At 36.8% G+C, this 23,228-nt stretch overlaps 1 protein-coding gene across 1 annotated transcript in view; it reads left to right on the top strand.

Moving 5' to 3' along the window:
- rassf3 (Ras association domain family member 3) overlaps positions 1-23,228 on the top strand; it is an 85,346-nt gene that overhangs the window by 57,323 nt on the left and 4,795 nt on the right. The window contains exons 3-6 of the mRNA XM_030150478.1: positions 16,655-16,762; positions 19,081-19,254; positions 20,071-20,158; positions 22,745-22,860. Coding sequence (XP_030006338.1) covers positions 16,655-16,762; positions 19,081-19,254; positions 20,071-20,158; positions 22,745-22,860 — 486 coding nt within the window. The remainder of the gene's footprint in view (positions 1-16,654; positions 16,763-19,080; positions 19,255-20,070; positions 20,159-22,744; positions 22,861-23,228) is intronic.

The following is a 23,228-nucleotide window of genomic DNA, read 5'->3' as shown; positions in this document are numbered from 1 at the left end:
ATGGACAAAAAGGGTGTGCCTTGAAGTTACTTAATGCTATCCCTACTTTGTTGCTCATCCTTAACTCAGTGAAATGACATATGTTTCATCTTATTTATTTTTGTATTACTGTGTCCCAGAAATTATGTTGATTAACTAACTGCAACTTCAGTCACATTTTATTAAAAGCCTCCTGATGGAGTATATTTCAAAATAGTGGTCATAGCTTTAATTGCCCAAAATATAACCTGCAACAGAAGAATTATGACACATTTTTAAACAGTCAGATAAAATCAGTCCATTGTTTCAATCTGTTCTTTCTTAGCCTTTGTCATCATAGAGTATATGTGTATTTGTGTCAGTGTACAATGTAACTATCACGCCACTGATTTTGAAGTACAGTCCCTGTTGGCTGTGGGCAGGTTATATAAAAGGTTTTATGAGACTCATTTGCCTGTGTCCCCTCCTGCACTTGGCTTTTCCAAAGGAAACACAAGTGGAATTGTTCTGAAGTGTGCAGCCTGAGCTATCTCTTCAAACAGACCTGAAGTGCTTTTATGCCTGGAAACACACACATATACAGTATATACACACACACACACACCTCCATTATACAGCAGTGGGCTGTCTTGTATAATAAGATAAATCTGGCTTTGAATGGAGCCACCTGCGTCATGGAGAGTATGAGGTGTTGGTCAGGACTGTGTGAGTGAAGATGGAAATGGGGGAAATTGAAAGTGTTCGCAAGACGATGTTTCAACGTACAGTACATAGTACAGTTCATGTACATTTTGCAGTACAAGGCCTGAGATAATTTTCATCAGCCTGTCTTATGATCATGTGATTTCAATACCAAATGGTTATACGTCAAAATCCTCAGTTTCCATATATGTAAGTTTGTCACTGTAGTGTACCATACCATGACATAGCAGGTGTCAATTCAATAGCTATCGTTTACAGTGACATTTTTTGTATTTTGACAAAAAAAAAAAAAACTCAGCATTTTTACATCATATTAGATGTGCATCATCATAGTATTTAGAAAATGGCCCTAAGAAACACATCTGCTCAATTTTGTAAAAGGACCACTTACTTCCAGAAAAAAATACCATCTATTTGTACTTATCCCTCTCTGTAGAGGTAGTCTGGGGTATTACTGTATGTGCATTAGGTGCTGCACAAAACCATTTAGGTACTGCATCTAATTGTTACAATAGTAGGGAAAATCCTGTTTGTGTCAGATTCACTTATCTCCATGTTATTATGTGTTTCCTTCATGCAATTTTTGTGCTTGTATTCACAGAAGAATTCAAATCATCCTCCAAATACTGCTTAAAAGAGTTAGATTTTTTAAACAATATAAATGATCAGAACAGAATATTCAATGATGACATTTGTCTATGACACAAAATATGTCATTATATCCCATATCCCCAGCTGCAAGCATTTACATTAACGACCATTTATGATTAATGAATAATCATTTGATGTGTAAAACCTTGAGAAGTAGAGGAAAAATGGAAAAGCTTAGGAAAGAAAAAAAATGAAGTTCCAAATTTTGTTAAAAAGCTGATTTGCAAACTTCACCTTGGGTACTGCAAACGTACTTCCTAATATTTTCATTCTTTAATCTTAAAAATCTTGTGTGAGCTCTAATACAGTCCTCCAAGTTTTACCTGGCCCCTCTAATATCCGTGGTCTCGTCTTATTAAAGTTGTTGACAGTGATGAATCACACAGGCAGCTGCTTCAGACAGACCCTCTACAGTCAGCTCTCATCCAGGCCCAGTGAACAGGTGGTCAAGTAGTTAAACCCCCAACTCCACCTGACCCACCTGTGCACTAAATGACCACCTGTAGCATCATGTTGCAAGGTCAAAGGACACCAGATGCAAGACGTAGCCTGTCTTGCAAGAAAAATGAAGTGCTATATTTCAACTTTGATTAGCTTTTTTTTTTTTTTTTTTTTTAAATGTGTAACAGAAGATATTCCTTAAATCCCTAACTGATCCGGTTATATGTTTTTCAAAATTTAATGCTGATAACAACTATCAGCAAAAATTGTAGGGGAAGCTGTAGTCAAGTGACGAGAGGACATAAAGCTAGAAGAATGAGCCATTCAATACATTTCCAGGAGTTGCAGAGTTGTATTTGTATCTCAGATCAGACATTTCTTACACCCTCCACATAAAAAAATGTGCTTGTACTGCTAATTAAATAACATGAGATAGACTGCTAAAGTCATGATTTGGTTCTAAGTACTTCCATTGAATGAAAACCTGATGCCAAGCTCCTTATATAACTTGAGGCAAAAGCAACACAACATGATATTTTGTCTTGGAGAAATCAACTGACTTTAGCTTTAATGTAATAGATCTTTATTCCCCTATATAGTCTGTGTTTGTTCTGAATCATTTAACTGTTATAAAGTGAATAAAAAGAACGCTCTGTCTTCCCATTTCCAAAGTTTAGGAGTTTAGGTTGGTTTTGCTGCTGGAAATGTGTAGCCTAATTATTTCAATCTACTTTATTATGATTGCTGTAGGAAAGTGATTGCGGTTCTTGCAGTGAGTCTTTGTCCTTGTCTGTGTTTACATGATCAGTAATGAAGCGTGTGTTGGTCTCTGCTGTTTCTCTGTAAACTATTCTGTCCCATACTTTGGCAGCCAGTTCAATGCTCATCTGGGAGCACTTTAGACCGGCTCTGATCTCCAGACCCCATTATCACTAAACCACAGCACACTTTGAGGTGGTTTTGTGCTCTTTAATGTGCAAAGGGGAAAGTGAGAGTAAAATGATGATGAATGACGAGGCAGATCTGCACTATGTGTGTGGTGGTCCTCACATCAGACGGTCATTTTTAGAGTTAGTGCTGTGGGTAATGCTAAGGCTGGCATCTTAGGAAGGGTTAAAGGTTAAGGTAGGAAGGCAGATTTCATGGTCTGTTTGAACTGGTTTGGCCTAAGAAAGCAAAACGCAGACCACAAGAAATTAATAAGTGGTTCAGTGCTGGTGGATCCTTACTGCAGCTTCATGAGTCAGACATGAAGCAACAGAGCATCAAACTAGTCACCATCAATCACATCTGACATCTGTGTTACTACACACCGTAACACGCTGTAGGTTTCTCTAAAACAGTGAGAAGCATAACATACTGTACTTTTTTACGTTGCTTTCTGTGCAGTTACTGTAGATGTACCGCAGCACCCAGGACATTTTGACATACCACCTAACTAAATGATTTTTACCTGATCAAATAATTATTGTTGATACCCAGTGGACATTTTATTCATTTTCAACCCAAGTGTTTTCTTTGGTACACAGATATACAATAATAATAATTTATGGAATTAAATGATGTGAAATTATTTAAAAATATAAAAACCTGTGCATCTAAGCCTTCCATAAACCTATTCAGTCAGTTCTTTTATCAACCTTTTCTGTAAGCACAAGTAATGCCAAGTTTTTGTACAAATATTATTTAGACAGCTCCTAAGTTATCTGAAATCCAAGGGAAAACTATGGGATAGAACTATCTGAACAGTAACTGAATGAAATATCTTGGGAGTTATTTAATGGTCTAATATGGTGTGTATATTCCCAAGAAAAATGAATAATGAATATAAAGATGTAGGGCCTTGCTTGTTTAATTCACACAAAAACCTACAAGTTTCTCTTAAATAACTATATATTGCTATACTAAGCTGTTTTGCACTTTGTTTATTCTGTCCAGAAAAGAAATATGCAGATCAACTCAACAACCGTTAAAGAATATTGAACGTGAGCCGTATGCTTTATATGTTGTCACAGATTCTTGTAGCTTGAGGAAAAGTAGAGATAAGTTACATAATGTGATATGATGCTGGGCTTTGGTGTGATAACAATGGACACAATGACTATATGAAAGGCAGGTGTGTCTGTATGGAGCCTGATAATGGAAAACCAGGCAAACAATACCTGTGAGATGTGCTGCTCTGTGATTGTGTGTAATGATGAGTATAATGTCAGTCAGACATTGGAAAATCCCTTTAAACAGAGTCACCCACTCCCCCACTACTAAACACATACTCCCACATCGAACTCACCCAATCACTGAGTGAGTGATATTCAATAAAAAATCCCACTGTGAAAAACCACCACACACATCAACGCAATCAACAGCCAGAAAAAACCCACAGACCATTGAGGGTTTTACTTGGAACTGTGTGTGTGTGTGTGTGGTGGGGGGTGGGGGCTCAAAACTGTGGTGTTGCTTCATTTTAAGTGTCATATGAAACAACTAATGACACACAGGGTGATGGGTTACTCGGCACGCAAGTCAGTGAGTCGAAACACCATCATTATGTGGAACCTAACATTTAACATGTAATGGTGTGATGAGTGTGGCATATGGAATGTCATTTACTACACTGTTTTACTAGACCTTTAACACTGTTTTCTGTCACTGTGAGAGATTGAGTGTTGATTTTAGTTTCATATTTACATTTATACTAGAGGTACACGATACATTGGCCAGCTGATTTCTTGGGCCAATTTATTGATTTTTTTCAATATCTGCCCTCGGCCTTAATTTTTTTTTTTCATTTTTTTGAAAGCTGATATTTGATCAGTAGTAAAGATGTTATAAGATACTTGATCAAGCACCTGTGTGGGCAGCACTTAAAGTTCAATAAATGTTAAAAGAGTACTATGTGTATGTGTATTAATAATTTCATTTATATTGCTGCATAAAAATCTGAGTGTTTCAGTTGTATTTTATAGTCAATGTGCGTTAAAAAAAAATTAAATCGGCCTCAAATATCAGCTGTAGATAGTGGCCATTGGCTGACCAAATTTTTTAAAACTCGGCATCAGCGTTAGAAAAACCCATATCAGCATATCAGTCGACCTCTAATTTATGCACTTAATATAAGAAGGTGATAGAGGAATTCAGTTGTCACCCATTGGTTTCTGTGTGGAAGAAAAAAGATATCCTGCACACTGTGCAATCAACTCGCAAAAAACATTAATATAATTATTTATAATTTAATATTAAAGTTTTTTTGCAAGTTGATTGGAAAGTGTGCGGGATACCTTTTTTTTTTTTTTTTTTCTTCACTCTTCACACAGTACCTCATGCTCCTATGCACCTGTCCTCTGAGGACTTTAGGTGTGCACCAGCCTCCATACCTTGTACCCATTGTTTTCTGCCATTTGAAGCCAGTGGTTTGTGATTTGGTGATGGTTTGCATGTTGTCTTTTTTGAGCTGGAAGTGACCTTATTTGGACAAAAGGGGCACTGCTGCAGGAGTCTGAGGGGTCAGGGGTAAGCTAAAGCTAAATTTGAGCTTGCTTACTCAGTAAAACAGAATGACTTCTGAGGGAAAAAAAATAGTATTTGTGTATTGTACTATTTTAAGAAATTAAATGTAAGTTTATGGATCAGGGCTTTTTGGAACATTACAGGACAACTTTAAGATACTTCTACATTAGCTTAATTTTGGAGCAGAAGTACTTACCACTTGGTTACATTAGATTTATTCAGCAGTAGATAATCCTCACTTCTTTAAATAATCAAAATTAATAATTATGCCCAACATAACTTGACTTCAGAAGCTTCAAGCTTTGAGTTTCACTGCACAGAATTATTTTAAGTGCATAGTCTAACACTGCTTTAAATAGAAGTTATATGTGTTTGGCAAGACCGACAAATTCAGAATTTTTATGTTAGTTCAGCAAAGTTAAGATCTTGATTATTTTGTGCATAACTGCAGATTCATTGATTCATTGAATATTTGCATTAGAATATTAGAATTTATACACTGATTAAGAGTGTTTTTTTAATATACTGATTGGAAGCTCTGACTAATAACGTGTTTGACTTTCTATCTCTTATTGTTTGCACAAATGCTTATTCCTTTTCTTACTTACTTTCTTACTTTACTTAAATTACCATGAATTCTAATCCTTCAACAAACTTACTGCAGTTGGAAATATTAACGATAAAATTGATTCTCGATTATTTGATTAAGTCATGCTCAAAATTCAGCTCCTTTATGTGAGGATTTACTAATTTTTGCAGTTTTATTTATCTGTAAATTGAATGTATTTTTAGTTTGCAACTGTTGTTTGGACAAAGAGTGCTTTGAAAACATCGCCCTGGGCTTTGGCTGACAAATGAAACTCAGCAAAGGAAGTCTGGCTGATTGTCGGCAAACACACACCTCTTTTCTATTGCTGCCCTGCCTTCGCATTTTCCTTCCAAGGTCAGAGCATGAATGTTTCATAATGTGGAACCACACATGCTTACTCACCACACACCTCCCTCTTCGGGTCCATTGCCCAACTCTTCCTGTATAACAAACGTGTACACTGTAAAACTTTTTTCATCTTTTACTACATTAAACAGAGTTAGACTCCACAAACAATGATTACTACTTTTTAACATTGTTTGGGGATGAAAATCCTAGCATGTATACGTGTGTGTGTGTGTGTGTGTGTGTGTGTGTGTGTGTGTGTGTGTGTGCTTGTATGTTAAATTCCTGGCCACTAGTTTAGTTTCCTCCCCTCTGTACATCACTGTTGTAATGAAAACTGTTTTTCAGTCTAATGGGAACATTTCTCAGCAGGCAGTTAACAGTTTGGACAGCAGCTACAATGTGAGCTGATGATTAAAATAGCTGGACAGCACCCGCATCTGAATGTTTTTGTTTTTTTTTTATTATTCTGAAGCAACTAAGTTAATGACTGAGCTGAGATTAAAGATCCAGAGTTTTTCTGGACAGTAAGCTAAAGGTTAAAGACCGACAGCAAATAATTTAATGTTTTCATTCGAATAATTTTCACCTTTGGTTTTCCCCGTCTGAATCTTTCCATTTTCTTGTTACTTCTTTCTTTCTCCTTCTCCTCTTCTTTCCTCATCCTTTTCCCTACTCCTTTTGTTCCCTTTTTTCTAGTCTTTTTCATCCTCTTCCCATTTTATATGTGTTTCTTTTGGCATTCCACTGGTCCTCTCCTCCTCGCCGTCCTTTTTCCTCCTCCTCTTCATTGGTGTAGGTAAAGGTCTTGATTGAGCACAGTGTTTCTGGGTGGTCCCTCCAGACAGACCACTTTGTGGTCTTCATACTGTCATTGGTCCAGTTTAGTTCACATCATTGTGTCATGCAGTCTCTTGTCTCTATGTGGTAAAACAAGTTTAGTCTGTCAATGTTCCATTGTTGTTTGCAAAGACAATAGAAAATATTGAAGAAAAAGCTGATATTTGTTCTGTGATTTCTTGCATGTTATGTAATGTAATGTTGATTGGAAATTTGTTACTCTCATGCTTTGTCAGAATTTATGCATTAAAGTGGTTTCTATTTCCCATCATGCACATCATCTTATGTAAAATACAAGCACATTAAGTAAAATTATGGAAATGTACCTTGTGACGGCCTTAAAGCACTAAAGGTCAAGAATGGGGAATGCTGGTGAGCAGCTAGATGGAATGCTTTTGAGACTGATTACCATATTTATTATATTTCTTTTAAAAGTTTTTTCTGCCTGAGTTGAAAAGATTTATAAAAGCCTCTAATCCCACGTTGTGTAACTATGTGTCCATTATTTCAGGAATTTCTCCTTAGTAATAAGACTCTGTCCTCATGTCCTTTAGCTGAAGAATTTTCTTCAGAGGAAAGGTCTGAGCAGTAGGATGTGCGGCACATGTATGTGGTGCTGGACGTGCATGTGTGTACCCATTAGTGTAGGAATGCTGGAAGGAAAGGTGTGGCCCATCTCTGCTTCCCCCAAGGACTGTAGAGGAAGTAACAAAGCGAGGGAGGGGATCGGGGGAGAAAGATATAAAACTGATGTGGAAGGAGGAAGAATGAGACAAAAGTGACACAAGAGGTGTTATGTAAAGAGTTTTATGTACAGAAACAGGAGAAGGCCTCTACACAGGTTTCAGATTCGGCTTAGATCTCGCTGATAAGTCACAGCTCAGAAGTTAGCTGGGCTACATGTTTGTATCTGTAGCAAAAAGATGATTTGCTCCTCAGCAACTTAATTTGCACTAACTTGCTTTGAATTCTGAAAATAAATGGACCCTCCTTTCAAACAATAAAATAAAAAATCTAACCACTCGATTTAGTTCACCCTAGCAGAAATATTTTGTTGTCAGGAAGAATTATGGCCATTCTGTCATTCATCAGGGACAACACACTGAAACACAGCGTGCATATAGAAGATTTGATGTTCTGCACAAAGAATATACAACATTTAGCTAATTCTCAACTCCTGTCTTTTGTTGGACTTTTCAGTAAAGAAGTACAACCTGTGATTTAACAGTCTCTCTCCCCTTTGTATTTCTTGCAGAACTCTTGTCATTCCTTAATTCACTTTGTCTAATAATAACAACCTGTTACCAGAGTCTTATCTCTAGGTTAGGTTGTCATTATGGCTGTTAACTTTCAAAGCTCAAAATGAGTCAATTTTTATGTTTGTGAAACTGTCTAAGTAGCATTAGACTGATCTAAGAAGAAAAACTGAGAGTGGACTCTTTCCAGCCCAGCTGCCCCAGGCTGTAGGACTAATTATTGGGTTTTGAAGACATTGGCTAAATCTGTAATGTGAAAATAATTAAAAAAAAAAGGAGGTTTGGAACTAAAATAATCTTTTACATATAATTTTTATACTCCTCAATAGAGAATCAGGACACTAGTTTAGCTCTTCTCCCATAAACATTTTGCAAAATAAAGTGACCTCTGCTTTTGTCATTTCATTCTGAAACTTGGTTTAAGAAATAAACACAACAATAGAAATAACCTTTCCACAGTTACTTTCTCTAAAATGTAGGTCAAACCTAGTTAGCGCGGTTAAATCACTGTTTAGTCTGCATGACGCATCAATAAACACAAACCCACAGTCCACAGCTTAGCGTGTTTTGTCTTCACACATATATCGACTGACACTGGTGAAGTCATCTGTTTACAGACAATGGATGCAGATGAGTGGGCTAGTGTTAAACAAAGGCAGGAATGCTGCAGGTGTGTGAGATAAAAGGTTGAGGCCCAAAAGTGCAGTGATAACAGACTAAACCTAAAACAGCAGGGTTATTCTTGAAGCAGGAGTGGGAGAAGACGGAGATGGAGATAGGACCTGATAATGTCTGTTTATAACTTTGACTTTCAGCACCGCAGACCCTCTTTCCCTCCCTTCTTCTACTCTCATCACTTTTTCTCATCTCTCTTTTTTTCTTGTTTTTCTTCACTGTTTCCTGGTAGCTCTGGTGTTAAAATGGACTGCTCTGCATTTTATACTCTTCTACTATGATCAGCAAGTTGTGTAAAGTCTGATACATTTATTAATTTTAAACAGATTTGACATGTACGTCTTTAGATGAGGAAGCATTTTCTTACTCACTGTGTGTTTTCCAGATTGAAATTCTTAGCTAAAATGTGAACAAATCGGGTATCTAAAGTGAGATAATGTTACTGGAAATGCTAATACAAATCAGTTTTAGTAGGTTTTCTTGAACTGCTGACATAAAAGCTGGATGTGAATGAGTTAAGTGAACAAATGTGCATGGGCATGAAATGGCACGTGATGCATGTCAGGATCTTTGGTTGAGTATTTCCCAACCAGTGGTGTTTGTTTTGGTTCAAATTAGTGACTCATACAATCTCACACTCCTCTGAAACTCACTGATGTCAGACGTATATATATGCAGGTGAAGACGTGGAATGATTGTGGTTCTTGAGGCTCTAAAGTCTAGACAAATCTCTCTACTGTCTCTGTCTTGTCTTCTCCCCTCAGTCCAGTGTTGATCTTTCACTTCAGAGGGAGGATTCACGAAGCTCTGAAATAGGAACATGATCTCATTGTGTTATAGCTCTGCTGTGCTCTGCTCTGCTTCTCCTGTTTGTTTGGATTTGGTCACTCACCCTCCCGGTTGCTCTTAACCCTCTACTTCCTGGATGGACTGGATTGGACACACACACACATCTCTAGTGACAGAGTGGTGTGACAAGGGGCCATCTTTAATATCTCAGGTGTTTTTGTTATTGTGAAAGTTCTTCATAGGAATTATTCAATTGTTGGAGTTGAGAGGATTTTACTCAACATTTAACAAGCTGTTTTATCAATGTGGAGTGAAAAAATATTGTACTATTAAATAATGCTTGAGTTTAAGTGATGTTTTTTCCGATACAGTTTTTAAGTGTGTGGAAAAAGTACCGCAACTCGAAAGCAACAGTGGCTATCAGCATCTCCAGCCAAAAAACATTAATATTATCCTGTATGAACTTACAAAGGCTTAATACTTTTTAGAATAAAAACGCATAGAAACAATGTTAAATGGCAGCCGCACAGAAACAATGTACACTAAAGCATAATATAAAAATCTCTGCTACATATATCTATATATCAGACATCTAATGAGCTTGTCTGCTATAATTCTTCATTAAACAGTTACTTGATTGAAGTGACAAATAACTGAAACCTGTTCAAATTCTGTCTGTAGTATTATGCATGCTTGAAACAAAACAAACATACTTCAGATGTCCTGTTTTTGCAGTAAAGTAATGTCCAGTTGTCTGTCAATGACTAAATCCAAGTCAAGAGTTAACAGATTTGGACATTGACTGAGATCACAAAAATTCCATAGTTTTTATCCAAGTTTTTCCTCCTGAGACTTTTTGTGTGGTTAAGCTTTAACCTGCATATTCAAGTGAATAAAGAGACAATGTCTTTTAAATCACTTCTTAAAACACATTTTTATAAACTTGCCTTTATGTGGTGTCTCTTTTTAATGTTTGAATATTTAATTTGACCCGTTTTTGGTTGTTCATTTATCTTGACATATATGATGTTGTCTTATTCCATTCCTTCATTTTATATTGATTTGACAGCATCATGTTATGTCTCTGTAATCTCTGCCCTCTCTACTTCAGTATATTTAAGTTTATTCGGAGGGTCATGTTTTTCGAGTTTGCTGTTCTTATCTCTTTTACTGAATTGTGTTGTTTTTCAATGTTTTAGTGTCTTTGCTTGCGTCTTGTTTATTTCAATTGTATCCTGCTGTTGTGCCCTTCTGCTTTGTCTGTCAAAGCACTTTATAAACTCAGTTTTTAAAAGTGCTATATAAATAAAGTTATTATTATCATAAGTGATTAGATTTATTACTGACCCCAGGTTTGGTTCTTCAGCGTCTTTGTGAGTGACATAAAGGCAGCAGATGTAGGTGAAGTCTGTTGATCTACCAGGCCGCCAGGTTTAGTTGGTTACCTCACTGCTCTGACACAAAACAGTCATAAGAAGAAAGAAGTAGCATTTAGTATATATATATATATATATATATATATATATATATATATATATATATATATATATTTTTTTTTTTTTTTTTTTAATTCTGTCTCTTTTCTTTCTTTTTTCTTCTTTGTCAAGCTATCAGTCTGTGTGTTGCAGTAACAGATAATCCTAATACCTGTCACTTCCTGGTAATAAGCTTTGACTCATCTGACTTGGCAGGTGCTTAAAGTGAAGACTGAATGTGAAAAGAAGCCCTTAGGTCAAATTTAATGTCACAAAAAATGTAGTGGATGCAATTAGGAATAAACAATGGACATTTTTAACTCGGCTTCTATTAATTTTGTCATGAAAAACCTACATCTGGTCGATGTGAGTTACATAAAAGATTTGTTAAGGTCGTTTTTTTATAATCCTGGTGAGTCATTGGCGGATAGACGGGGTCGCTGAAATGTCAGGTCAGGGATTCCAGGCACACAGTATGGAGCAGTAAAGGTATAACTGACTAGATTTTGATGACTGTTACATTTTTTTATTACTTTTAAAATGTACCAGAATTGACAGTCCCATCTGCTGTTCATCATAGCTTTCTTTGACACTGACACTGAGGTATACATACATATGTTTGATTATGATTTGGAAACATTTATACATTTTACACATTTCTACACCCAAACATTTATTTGGGTGAAAAGGATGTTATAATATCTTCATGGCTTGCTTCTTTACAGTCAAAAATGTACAAATGAATTTTACAAACATTAACAAAATAACCCTAACCCTACTTCTGAGGAGATGGAACAAGTGAATAATCAGTTTTTATGTCTGAATTGATGTCATATTAGATCACTCATGTTCCTTTTCAGTTAATCATGATCTACTGACTGATAAATAATCTGATACTTTAAGGAGTAATTTATGGTAACATAATGACAAAATTGGATTGCGACAAAAATTGAGCCACTCTGGTCACTTTTTCTGTTCATAGAGTAGGGGTGTGTATTGGCAAGGATCTGGCAATACAATACAAATCACAATACTCAGATCACAATACGATATATCATGATATATCACGATACTGTTAAAAAGGCAATTTTTTGTTTGTTTCTTTTTTTCTTATTAATGATTATTTCCTTGAAGAATTGAATTACACCAGAAATATGCACAAATACTAAACACATTTTTATTTGATCAGAACAGGATCTAAAGCTATATCACAACATTTTCCTGTGTAAAATTGAAATTATGTTATAAAGACATTACAGTTTAAGATCCTGCTCAAATGTTCATATTCTATTAGTTCATAACTGACATCATAACATTATTTTTGTGCAATCCCAACAAAAGAACTAACATTATGTAATAAAAGAGTGTTAAATAATAATAATAATAAATAAAATATAAACAAAAAAGAAAAACAAAAATGAACCTCCACAATATCTGCATAAAAATATCAATACAGTACTTTTTAATATCAATACAGTATTGTGAAATGAAATATTGCGATATATTGCAGAACTGATATTTTCTTACACCCCTATCAAAGAGTAAATTTCTAAAGGCTGTTCAGTCAGTGTTGTTCTAAAGTCATCATGTTGTAAAAACAAAAACACCCTCTGTTCTGTGTTTTGGTTTCATTTACAGACGTGTTGATTCAGTTGCTGCTCCTGTTTGTGTTCAAGTCTAATACATAGTCAGACACAGGACGCGCTACATTCTGTGCACCTTGGAAACTATCTCCATCGTTTCAAAGAGCAAAACATAGGTGCCACCACACACTTGATGTTAGCCTACATTTAAGGACACTTCATACATTCAAAATTCTATCCTCAAATGGTCATGAACATTGTTTAAATATGAAAATGAATATATATATATTTTTAATTTCCCTTGTGTAAATACAGTACATAGGCTAGTACTACATCTGCCATTACAATGAGGGTATAGAAATTTGTGAATGTTAAGTTTAGTCAAGAAACCCTCTGTCTTAATGATCACAACATCTGTCAAACTAGCAGTATTATTAAATTATGTCCTTGATGTCAATATTGATCAATATGAGAAACATTATTGTGGTTGTATTATTTCCCTATTTCCACAATAAATAATAATTGTATCTGTAAGCCACATTACACCGTCTGCGATGAAGTTGTTTTCTACTGTGAGAACTCAGTCACCCTGCACTCATAGTCAGATTTTTATTTTATTTCATCCAAGTATGTGCTGAAGGGCTTTAAGAAGAGTGTGCATATAATTCACTTAAGTTCAGGCACAGATGGTCATTCCTGTTGTTTCTCTCAGTTGTAAAGTGCAGATTCCACAGATGTAGCGTCTCTGTGTTTGTACATGCTACACTGGCACCTTGTCTTTCTTGTGAGCAGTGTTTGCTCTCCATATAAGGGTGTATGTGCCTTCAAAGCCTCCCTGGATTCTGCACTCTGTTTGTGTGTGTGGTTTTTAATAGATGCAGAGGAGAGCTGAACTATGCCCATGTAAGCACACACCACTGTGGGGAGTTAAACTCCGTCTAAAGACTCTGCGTTGGCACTCATAGTGGACACATCAGGATGGCACGAAGTGTTTTTGATCCTGTTTCATACACCTGGTATTAGTGGACTTCATACAGAGGATATCTCATAATGTAATGCAAAACTCAAAAGAGATGGAGTTGTCATCTTATGCAAGACTGAATTTGCTCCTTTTTTCAGTTGATCCAAGACAGGGGTGTCAAATGTGTGGCCCACAGGCCAAAACCAGCCCTGCCAAGAATTCCAATCCAGCCTGCAGGATGAATTTGGGCAAAGTGCAGAAATTACACTGATGATATTAACAATCAAGGGTGAGGGCCATATAAAGACCAATATGATTTCATTTAAAATAACAGCATAATAACCTATAAATAATGACTCCAAATTTTCTTCTTAATTTAATGTGGGGAAAAAAAAGAAAATATTTTTCTCTGTGTTTTAGTGCAAAAACAAAACAAAAGACTCAATTATGAAAATATTCATATTTAACAAACTTTAACAATAGAATGTGAATAACCTGAACACATATGAACAACCTGAAATGTCTATAGAAAATAAAGTGCAATTTTAACAATATTCTGCCTGTTACTCGATGTTTTGTGTTTTTGTAGATTCGATCCATAATGCACATGTATAAATGATAAGTTGAGGCATAATATTGTTAAAATTGCACTTATGTATTCATATATTAAGAAATGTCACTTTTTTCAGGTTATTCACATCTTTTTTGTTTGGATAGTTTGTAAATTTCATAGTTTCGTAATGATTTTTTTTCTCTTGTAATAAAACATAGCAAAAAATGTGGAGTTGTCATTATTTATCAGGTTATAATGTTATTATTTTACTGGTCCGACCCACTTGAGATCAATTTGTGCTGAATGTGGCCCCTGAAAGAAAATTAATTTGACACTCTTGATCTAAGGTCAAATACCTGTGATAAAATCAGTGTATAGCAGCATATTTTCACACATAATGTTTAATATTTTTGGGGTCTGGAGTTGTGTTTGGATAAAACTAGCCTTTAAAGACCTCACTTTTTCATCTATTCCAAGGGGAGGTTTTACACAATTTTTTTGATGGTTAACCTAAAAGTTTTGAAAAAATACATTATTAGTTAATGACGATAATAAATGAGGGTTTTTCCGGCATAAAATATCACTTCCTTCTTTATATTCTGTTACATATAAAACATGCCTGTGTTTTCAGTCAGAACAACACAGTAACATTTACATTACTAAACATGAGTGTATGTTTCAGTGAAACATATGTCTATGTTTTTGTGGCACTGTGACCTAAAAAAACAGTGTTTTTGTATGAGGTGACTTCGTGAAAACATTTTAATTGGCTCTGAGGTCAGTGGACAGGCACTTTACAATTGATTATGTAACATATTTGGCTTTGTCATGTGACCAAAATTATAACTTTCAGTGCTTTATGCATTTGCAGTGGTACATAAATAAGACAAACATGTCTTAGTTTGTTCTTTTACAGGGTCTCGTGTAGTTATGCAATCAGGGTTTGTGTATGTTTTAAAGGCATCTGTTACACTAAATGTCAACAAATTAGTGTTCATTTCTGCTTGTTAGTGTACATCTTTGTTCACACACATGTACACACACTCCCTCAATCAGATGACCTCTGGTTTTACTTTCCCCACACTCCAGCCCACCACTCCTTAGGCTATTTATAGATAAACACAGAGTCAACGGCTGACTATAGCGTTCCTGAGTCCTCTTAAAGCCTCTGTCCTTTAAATACATGCAACGCTGTTTAAAGACAGACACATTCAGTTAGTCAAAGTATTGTGTTTTCTACTGATCTTTTCTTCAGTGGGCTCCCATTTTGGTTTAATATTAGAAATCAGTCACACACCATGGGACACAGGCTGATTAGAAATGTGTGTTGTTGTTTTTTTTCATGTGTTTACCCTACAGCATTGAAGAGAAGAGGGAAGTTCCACATTTAAAAAAAACTATGTTAATATCAACTGATACACTCAAAATTTATTGTTGTGAATGCATCATGATGTTCTTACCAATGCTAACCTAGATTTCTGTGAAATGTCGTCATAACTCTGCATGGTAAAAGACGCACATGGATGTACAGTCCTGCTGTGGCTATGATAAGATGATTTTAGACAGTGCAGGCTAAATGAGAAGCCTATGTTGTGTTTTATGTGTATTTGAGCTGACACTGCTCTGACTGTCGTACAAGAAGGCTGGACCACGTGTAATATACTACATTTCTGTACTGTAACATATAACATTATATGTGTAAAAATACATATACAGAAACATCAGTAATGCTGCCTCTCTTTTGCTTCCATGTCAGGGATGGTTTCTCTTCCCAGAAGTAGCAAATAATTCACAATCACAGGTGTTTCCTTGCCTTTTAATTTTCAATAACCTGTTCCATTCTTTAAAAACATTGACAGTTTTCTTGCAATGTCTAACTGGAATCTAGGTATGTTTTTTTGCAGATTTGTTCATATATATCTAGGATCATTTAGATAGGTTCACCAAACAATGACAGCATGAAAATACATTTCAAGCATTTTTTAATACTTCAGAGATATTACAGCTCATTGCTCATATTTTCGTAATTACTCAGGAGCTATTCAGTTCTTTTAAAGTTGTGTGTTTTGTCATTGTTTTAACGTCACCTGAACAACTGCTCATATTAGAAGTAAGCAGTAGAACAGAGTACATCAGTATTAACCTAATAAAAATCTGGGCAAAATGGTGAAAATACTCTCTTCTTAGTTGTGATTAGAAAAGCTCATCCACGTGTCCTGCTCGTGTCTGAACAGACATTGTATTGTTTTCCAGCTTTTGGTGAGCTTGTGACTTACCATGTCATGTTTTCCTGTGTTGTCCCTGTCAGGATGTAGAAAAGGAGAGAGAGCTGCGGACGGAGTTCAGCAGAGAGGAAATCAGGCAGAGGATCGAGATCTACAACTCCCTGACCAAAGACCACCTAAAAATGACACTGGTGAGTAAGTAAACATAGTCACTTCCTGCAGTTTATGTATTGTGCAAAAGTCATGTTTGTACTTCAGTGTTAGTTTTTATGTCATGTGATCCTAGTGCTTGGTGATCCTGTACGAAGTCAGGCAGGCCTAGAAACAATCAAATGGGTTTTAATTGATGGAATGAAGTAGACAAACTTCCCTAAAAGCGAAGATAAAGGCCCCGATTAGATCACAACAGTACGTTAACAGCCAGAGTAGTTCTGTGCATGAATCACAGATGTTGTACGACCCAGTATCCATAGAATAATAGTAATAATAAAAAGTCAAAGTTTAAACCAAAGACCGATGTTCTAATATACCAGAAATATTCTATTTACCTTGAAATACACTTGTCACACTCAGTAGTCAGAATGCTATTGCTGATTGCACCTGCAGAGTCCTGGTGTTTTCATTTACACAGCTGTGATGTTGAAACCAAAATATTTTACTTCCTCAGTTTCATTTCCAGTGAACAGAGTAATGTCCAGACTCGGCTTTGAACCGGGTAGAATGGTTTCAGGTACCCCAGTATGGTGCTGTTATAATTTTATAAGGTTAATGTTTTTGTGTTTCAGATACATGGGCCAGACGTGGCCATCAAACAGGCCAGGAGGATCTGGCACAGTATAGGTTTTATAGGGTTAAGAGAACTGTGTTGTGTGTGACACCTGAAACCATACTACTCATAGCTGTAATCATTTATTTAGGAGGCAAAGCAGTGTTGGTTGTGAAAAATATTTAGAAGTTGTCGGTAAGTCAATGAAATTTACAAGATTCTTTTTTTTCCCCCAATGTTCTTTTTATTGGAATCAAGGTAAACGAAAAGTGACAGTCAAACAAGGAAAAATTTGCAAGATTCTTATACAAAATGAAGTGGCCGTGATGTCTCAACATGCTTTATATTCAAGCTGTGCTGATGTTTCAACTTTCACGCTGCCTTCGTCCTGCTCTCAGCATTCCTCAGCAGTCACATCAGAGTGATGTGATGTTATTCCTGCTATTGTTCTCCCCCATAATGTTTTCCCTGGCAGTGTGAAAGGTGTCTGAAGTTGTATTCAAACCATGGGACATTATTAACCCCATGTTAGAACAAAAGCATTAAACATCTTTAGGGTGAGGCAGGTCTCGTCGTCCTGTCATTTGTCCATCAGCTGACAAATGTTCAGTACATCATGGGGAAACGTGAATGTCATGTAAAACGATGCATCTGTTCTTCCTGTATTTGTAGCATTTCAGTCAACCTACCTACCATGTTTCAAAGCCGTCTGACTTCAAGTGGTTTAGAAAATAGATTTTAAATGTAGAAGGGGGAAGTGATACATGAAGGCCATGTTTTCTGCAAACTTTACTTATACCGGGAAATGAGGTAGGACTCAGCAAGAAGTTAAAAATAGATACACAAGTCAAAATCCTGCTGGAGGTAACAAGTTTGTGCTGATAGGATTGCTATGTGAAGCCTGCACACATGTAGGTCTGCTTTTGTCTGTCTGTTAGCATATCCTTTGCTGTCTTCACCTTTTGTCTTCTTTTTCTGTGTCATGTCATTTGGGATATTTCCTGTTGTTATATTGCGTTTGTATTTAATTTGTTTGTGTCATTATGGCCTTTAGTCACATATACACAGTCCCCCTCCACAGCCCCATGTGGAGTAATAAGATTAAGATACCCCTGCTCCGTCTGGGGCCATCTGTGCTGCAGGACACACTGGTTGAACTGGTTTCACCTTTAGAGATCACACACACAACAGCCTAAGCCAATCAAAGAAAGATGGAATAATAGTTGTAGATTAGCATTTCTGTTCACTGGTACTCATATTAGCAGATGAAAACATACATTTGAAATATAGTTGTAAAAATGTCCACTAAGAATGCTCATACAAACTACAATAAGGCTGTCCATAAGGAGGACTTACAGGTTTGTGATTTGACAGTCACACTGGTCATGTTTGACTTCTCAATCCTATGTATTTGGATTATGTCTTAGTTTTTCTGTAAAAGTTATGTTTTTCTTCTTGCTAACATTTTATTTAGTTATCATTCTGTTACTTTTTTTGTAAAAATATCAAAGTTTGACCATTATTTTGTGCAGTGACTGGTAGGCCTATGTACCATCCTCCTCTAACTGAGATGCTGCAGATTCACCCTACTGTCTGTACCATTCACTCCACAGGACTGATCCAAACAAATAGTGGCCATCCAATTCACAGAAAATCTGGCCTTTGTAAAAGCGAAGTAATGGTTTTCATAGACATGTTCACAGTACATTAACATGCTACCTCTGTGTTTCCTCCTTCTCTCAGGGTCCTACTGGTGTTTATACTGGCTTCATCAAGGTCCAGATGGATCTGAGGAGGCCAGTGACAGTTCGGGGGGGTCAAACGGGAGCAGGGGGAGCCGTGGTTGAAGAAGCCTTTTATCTGCCCCGGGGAGTCACCAACACACTCCACATCAGCTCCATTAACACAGTCAGACAGGTGGCTAACGCACACACACACATGTATCAACACACTGTGTAGTCTGCTAATTTAACTTGATTAGGATCTGATGACATATGGGTTGGAGCCAGGGTTAAAGTTGCATCATGGGAAGCATTTAGTCTTTGGAGCCTGACTTGGGACTAAGGCTACATGCGCACAAAAACTGCATCACCTTCTAGTGTTTGAGCAAAGTTTCAGAACATTTCCATCCATTTTAACACAACGTAAATGTGTATAACAGTGCTTTTCACATACACTAAATCAAGCACTAGAACATAAAAAAAATGCAGAATTTTACTTCACAAAAACTTATGGCAGAGACGAGGTATCAGTATCCATGCTAAATTAACAAGTTGTGTAGAAAACTGATGTCTTCTTTTCACCTGGAAAGGGTCATGTAGTATAGGTCTGACAAATCACTGATGGGCACAAGGGATTGACAAGACCCAGTGTCTGCTTCTGTCCATTCACAGTAAAAGACAGCTCATGGTTTATAAAGTAAAAGTAGGTCTGCAGGGTTTCCAAAAATCTTCCATTATAGGGATCTTGAAACACTGGAGTGGAGCGCATATTAGGTGTAAACACAGCAAACTTTCTGTTTTAAAACAGAAACATATTGATAATGTGTCATATTGTGTTGAAATTTACTATGAATTGATTTCTGCTGCATGCCCCTGTACCTCTCAGTTCATTACTGACTATACAACACGTTGAAACCTATTGATACCTGATCACTGTGTTTCAAAGAAGAGGTTTGGTCTTATCTTTTCTCTCTGTGCACCACAGTGTCTTGACTTTTTTGCATGTCTGCAGGTGATCGTCGCCCTGCTGAACAAGTTCACCGTTGCAGACAACCCGGCCAAATACGCCCTGTACAAACGCTACCACAGGGAGGAGCAGGGTAACATTCAGCACACTGACACAATTAGCATGAGTGAGTGTGTGAGAGAGAGGAACGTGAAAGCGACAGGACTGGAGACAGTGTTTCATGCCGCTCATGCCAAGCTCGGTATCAGATTCCTTGGCGCTGACATAGTGTTGATAGTCCCTGTGTGAGTGTGTGTATTTCTGGATGCTCGTGTTGCTGGTTGTCGGATACCACAGGGCTCTCCCCACTATCAGCAGCTCACAAGGAATACACACCCACATACAGCGTATATAAATACACACTCTGTGAGCTAACAGCTGCTGCAGGCCTGCTGGGTATCAAATATTATCAGTCCACTTAGCGCCTCCAAGCAAGAAAAATAAAAGTTTATTGGCATTATACTAGAATATAAACTATAAACCAGGACCTGGAGTCACATAAAATCATGTGACTTGTTAAATGTACTTTTTGAAGTATTCTGCCACAGACTTTTATAGATGTTTGGAGTACTTCTGCCCTCCAAGGGGTGCGTGCTACTGCTGTCATATAAGTCCCTGGTCTGGTTTTCTCCCGTTACTGGAGACGTACAGTAAGACACAGTCTGCTAATAAAAGACAGTCTAGACAGAGGTCTGACAGCAGATGTGTATAGATTTTTCTTATAAGACCTCATCAGACAGTAGTGGGGTTTATTTAAGTTATTTTAAACTAGATGAGGTTCTGTTGTGACTTGTTTTTCATCAAATATAATATCCTGGCTGAGCTGTGGTATGAAACTGTCTGTGACCTTCAGCGTTTGATTACATGACTCCAGTTGAGTCTTGATAAACTGTCCTGGATGAGACAGATGTCTGACTCTGGGGTAAAATATGTAAAATAGAAAAAGAATAAATGTAGATCAGTTTCATTTGGAAAGGAAAGATCTTGTGGGTATCAAATTGCTCATTGGGGTGTGAATCAGAGTAATTCCAGATAAACTGATGGTTATGATGATGGTATCACAGTATAGTGATTCTGAAATACTTGACACCATGCAAGACAACCATGAAAAGACAAACAACAGGGACATTAAGCACATCATACCAAGATGTATTCTCATATTTTGGTTGTATAGAAAAGAAAATGCTCAGGAATTAAACAAAGGATGTTACAGTTGCAAAAAGATGCACTTTGGACTTTGTAGTCCTCTTTGTAAAACATAATATAAATAACTGTACTCACACAGCCCTGACTGATGTAAAATGACAGTTTGTGTTAAGTTAAAATTAAGTTGCTAAAAGCTGCTGTGAATGAGCTGTTTCAGGACCAGGATAAGATAAACCAATGGGACTAGAAAAATATATTAAAATATAACATGTTGCTAAAACTGGCTGCCTCAGATCCCAAACAAGGAGTACGTAATGTCGGTACTTCCATGTTGTATTATTTACTCTTGAAAGCAAAGGTTTGTCTCCTTTCTGTCCCTACCTGGACCACTTTCATATACTTACTCAGAAATAGTTGAATTTTTGATTCCAAGAAGGATCCATCCTATGATGGCATATATTGATATTCTACAACTATCTAAACCTCCAGATGCTGCTACAGCTGAACTCACCCCCATCTGCCATCACCTTGCACCAGCAATATTTCCTAAAAATCCCATCAAAGCTCTTATGCAGTTTTGTCAAGTTATGTATCATTCAAGCATATAATACTTAATAGTGCCTTTAATGCGTATCCAGCTCCATATAATGACCAAACATGACCTTTGACCTGAACTTATTTGAATATGTTGGAAAATACAGCAAAATCATTAGATTTGACTTTTAAAATCTAAAATAACATTCTTGCCCACCTTGTAGATTCTGTTGCTTGAAATATGTTAAACACACTACATTTATACATGAAATATATCAAGCTTTAGAATCTGCAAGGAGGGCCAGATGTTCAACTTTAAGGCAAAAGAAGGTTTAAAAATTGTCCATTCCATGCAGAAGTGAATGGAACATTCCAGCTGATCACCTAAACATCTCTTATTTACAATTGTTTATTATGATCATACGTATTTGTTGCTTTAATGGAACTCCTTTCCAGTTGAGTAAATCATGTAGCTGTTAACACAAAAGAGTTCCAGACTTAGTATCACAGACATTGTCAGACTAAAAGGGATCCATTTTGGAGATACTTGATATTACTGTTTTGCTTCAGCGACTGAGTCATGCATCACTGAACATGAACCAAAATGATTTTCTAGACAAAATTATGCATTTTACTGAGCCACACACATCTATTTTTAAAATAAATCCAAAGTGAGCAAAACAGATAGGATACCAGAACATGTCCTTTGATTGCCAATATTGATCCAGTATTATGGCTGCCATTCATCAGTTTTTTAGCTGCAGATATGCAGCATCATGCCATACTTGTGTCACAGATGTTCCAACATCTTTCTCTCTGTTTTTGTACATTTCTGTGGTCGTTAATGCACCACACCCATGCTTTCATCGCCTGCCATGTCTGTTTATATGAACACACACACAGTACAAAATGGAACTGCGGTGACCGCAGTGCTGCCTGCATGTGGCTTGAAGGAAGGCACCACACACACTAAATTAATTTGTTTGTGTGTGTTCCTCAGTGTATGTGTGTAAGCTGGCGGATGGCGAGCAGCCGTTGTTTCTCCGTTTGGTGGCGGGACCAGACGTCGACACACTCAGCTTTGTACTGAGAGAGCAGCAGACCGGAGAAGTCATGGTAACACTACACCTCTGCCTTGTGCTGTGTCTGTCGGATTAAGATCATATTTATTCCCCAGTCTCTCATTTTGTTCAGACTTTTTTAAATTTATTTTTCCTTGTGTACTCCATTACGTCCATCTACATCCACGCTCTCTCATTAATGACTCCTGTTTAAGGCCTCCTTTATTCAGCCTTTCTCCTTTTCCATCCTACTTTTCTTCGTCCCTTAAGCTGCCGCATTTATCTCTTAATTTCTCTTCTTTCCTTTTTCTTTTTCAGGTTTCTTATTTTCATCTCTCCATGGTATCATTCTTCCTTGTCCTGCTCAGTTTTCCTCCTCTTTTGCTCTTTCCTCCTTAAATCACATCTTTATCTTCTTTCTCT

The sequence above is a fragment of the Sphaeramia orbicularis genome, chromosome 12, assembly GCF_902148855.1.
Source record: "Sphaeramia orbicularis chromosome 12, fSphaOr1.1, whole genome shotgun sequence".
In the NCBI taxonomy this organism is placed as follows: Eukaryota; Metazoa; Chordata; class Actinopteri; order Kurtiformes; family Apogonidae; genus Sphaeramia; species Sphaeramia orbicularis.
This window is presented reverse-complemented; position numbering and strand designations above follow the sequence as displayed.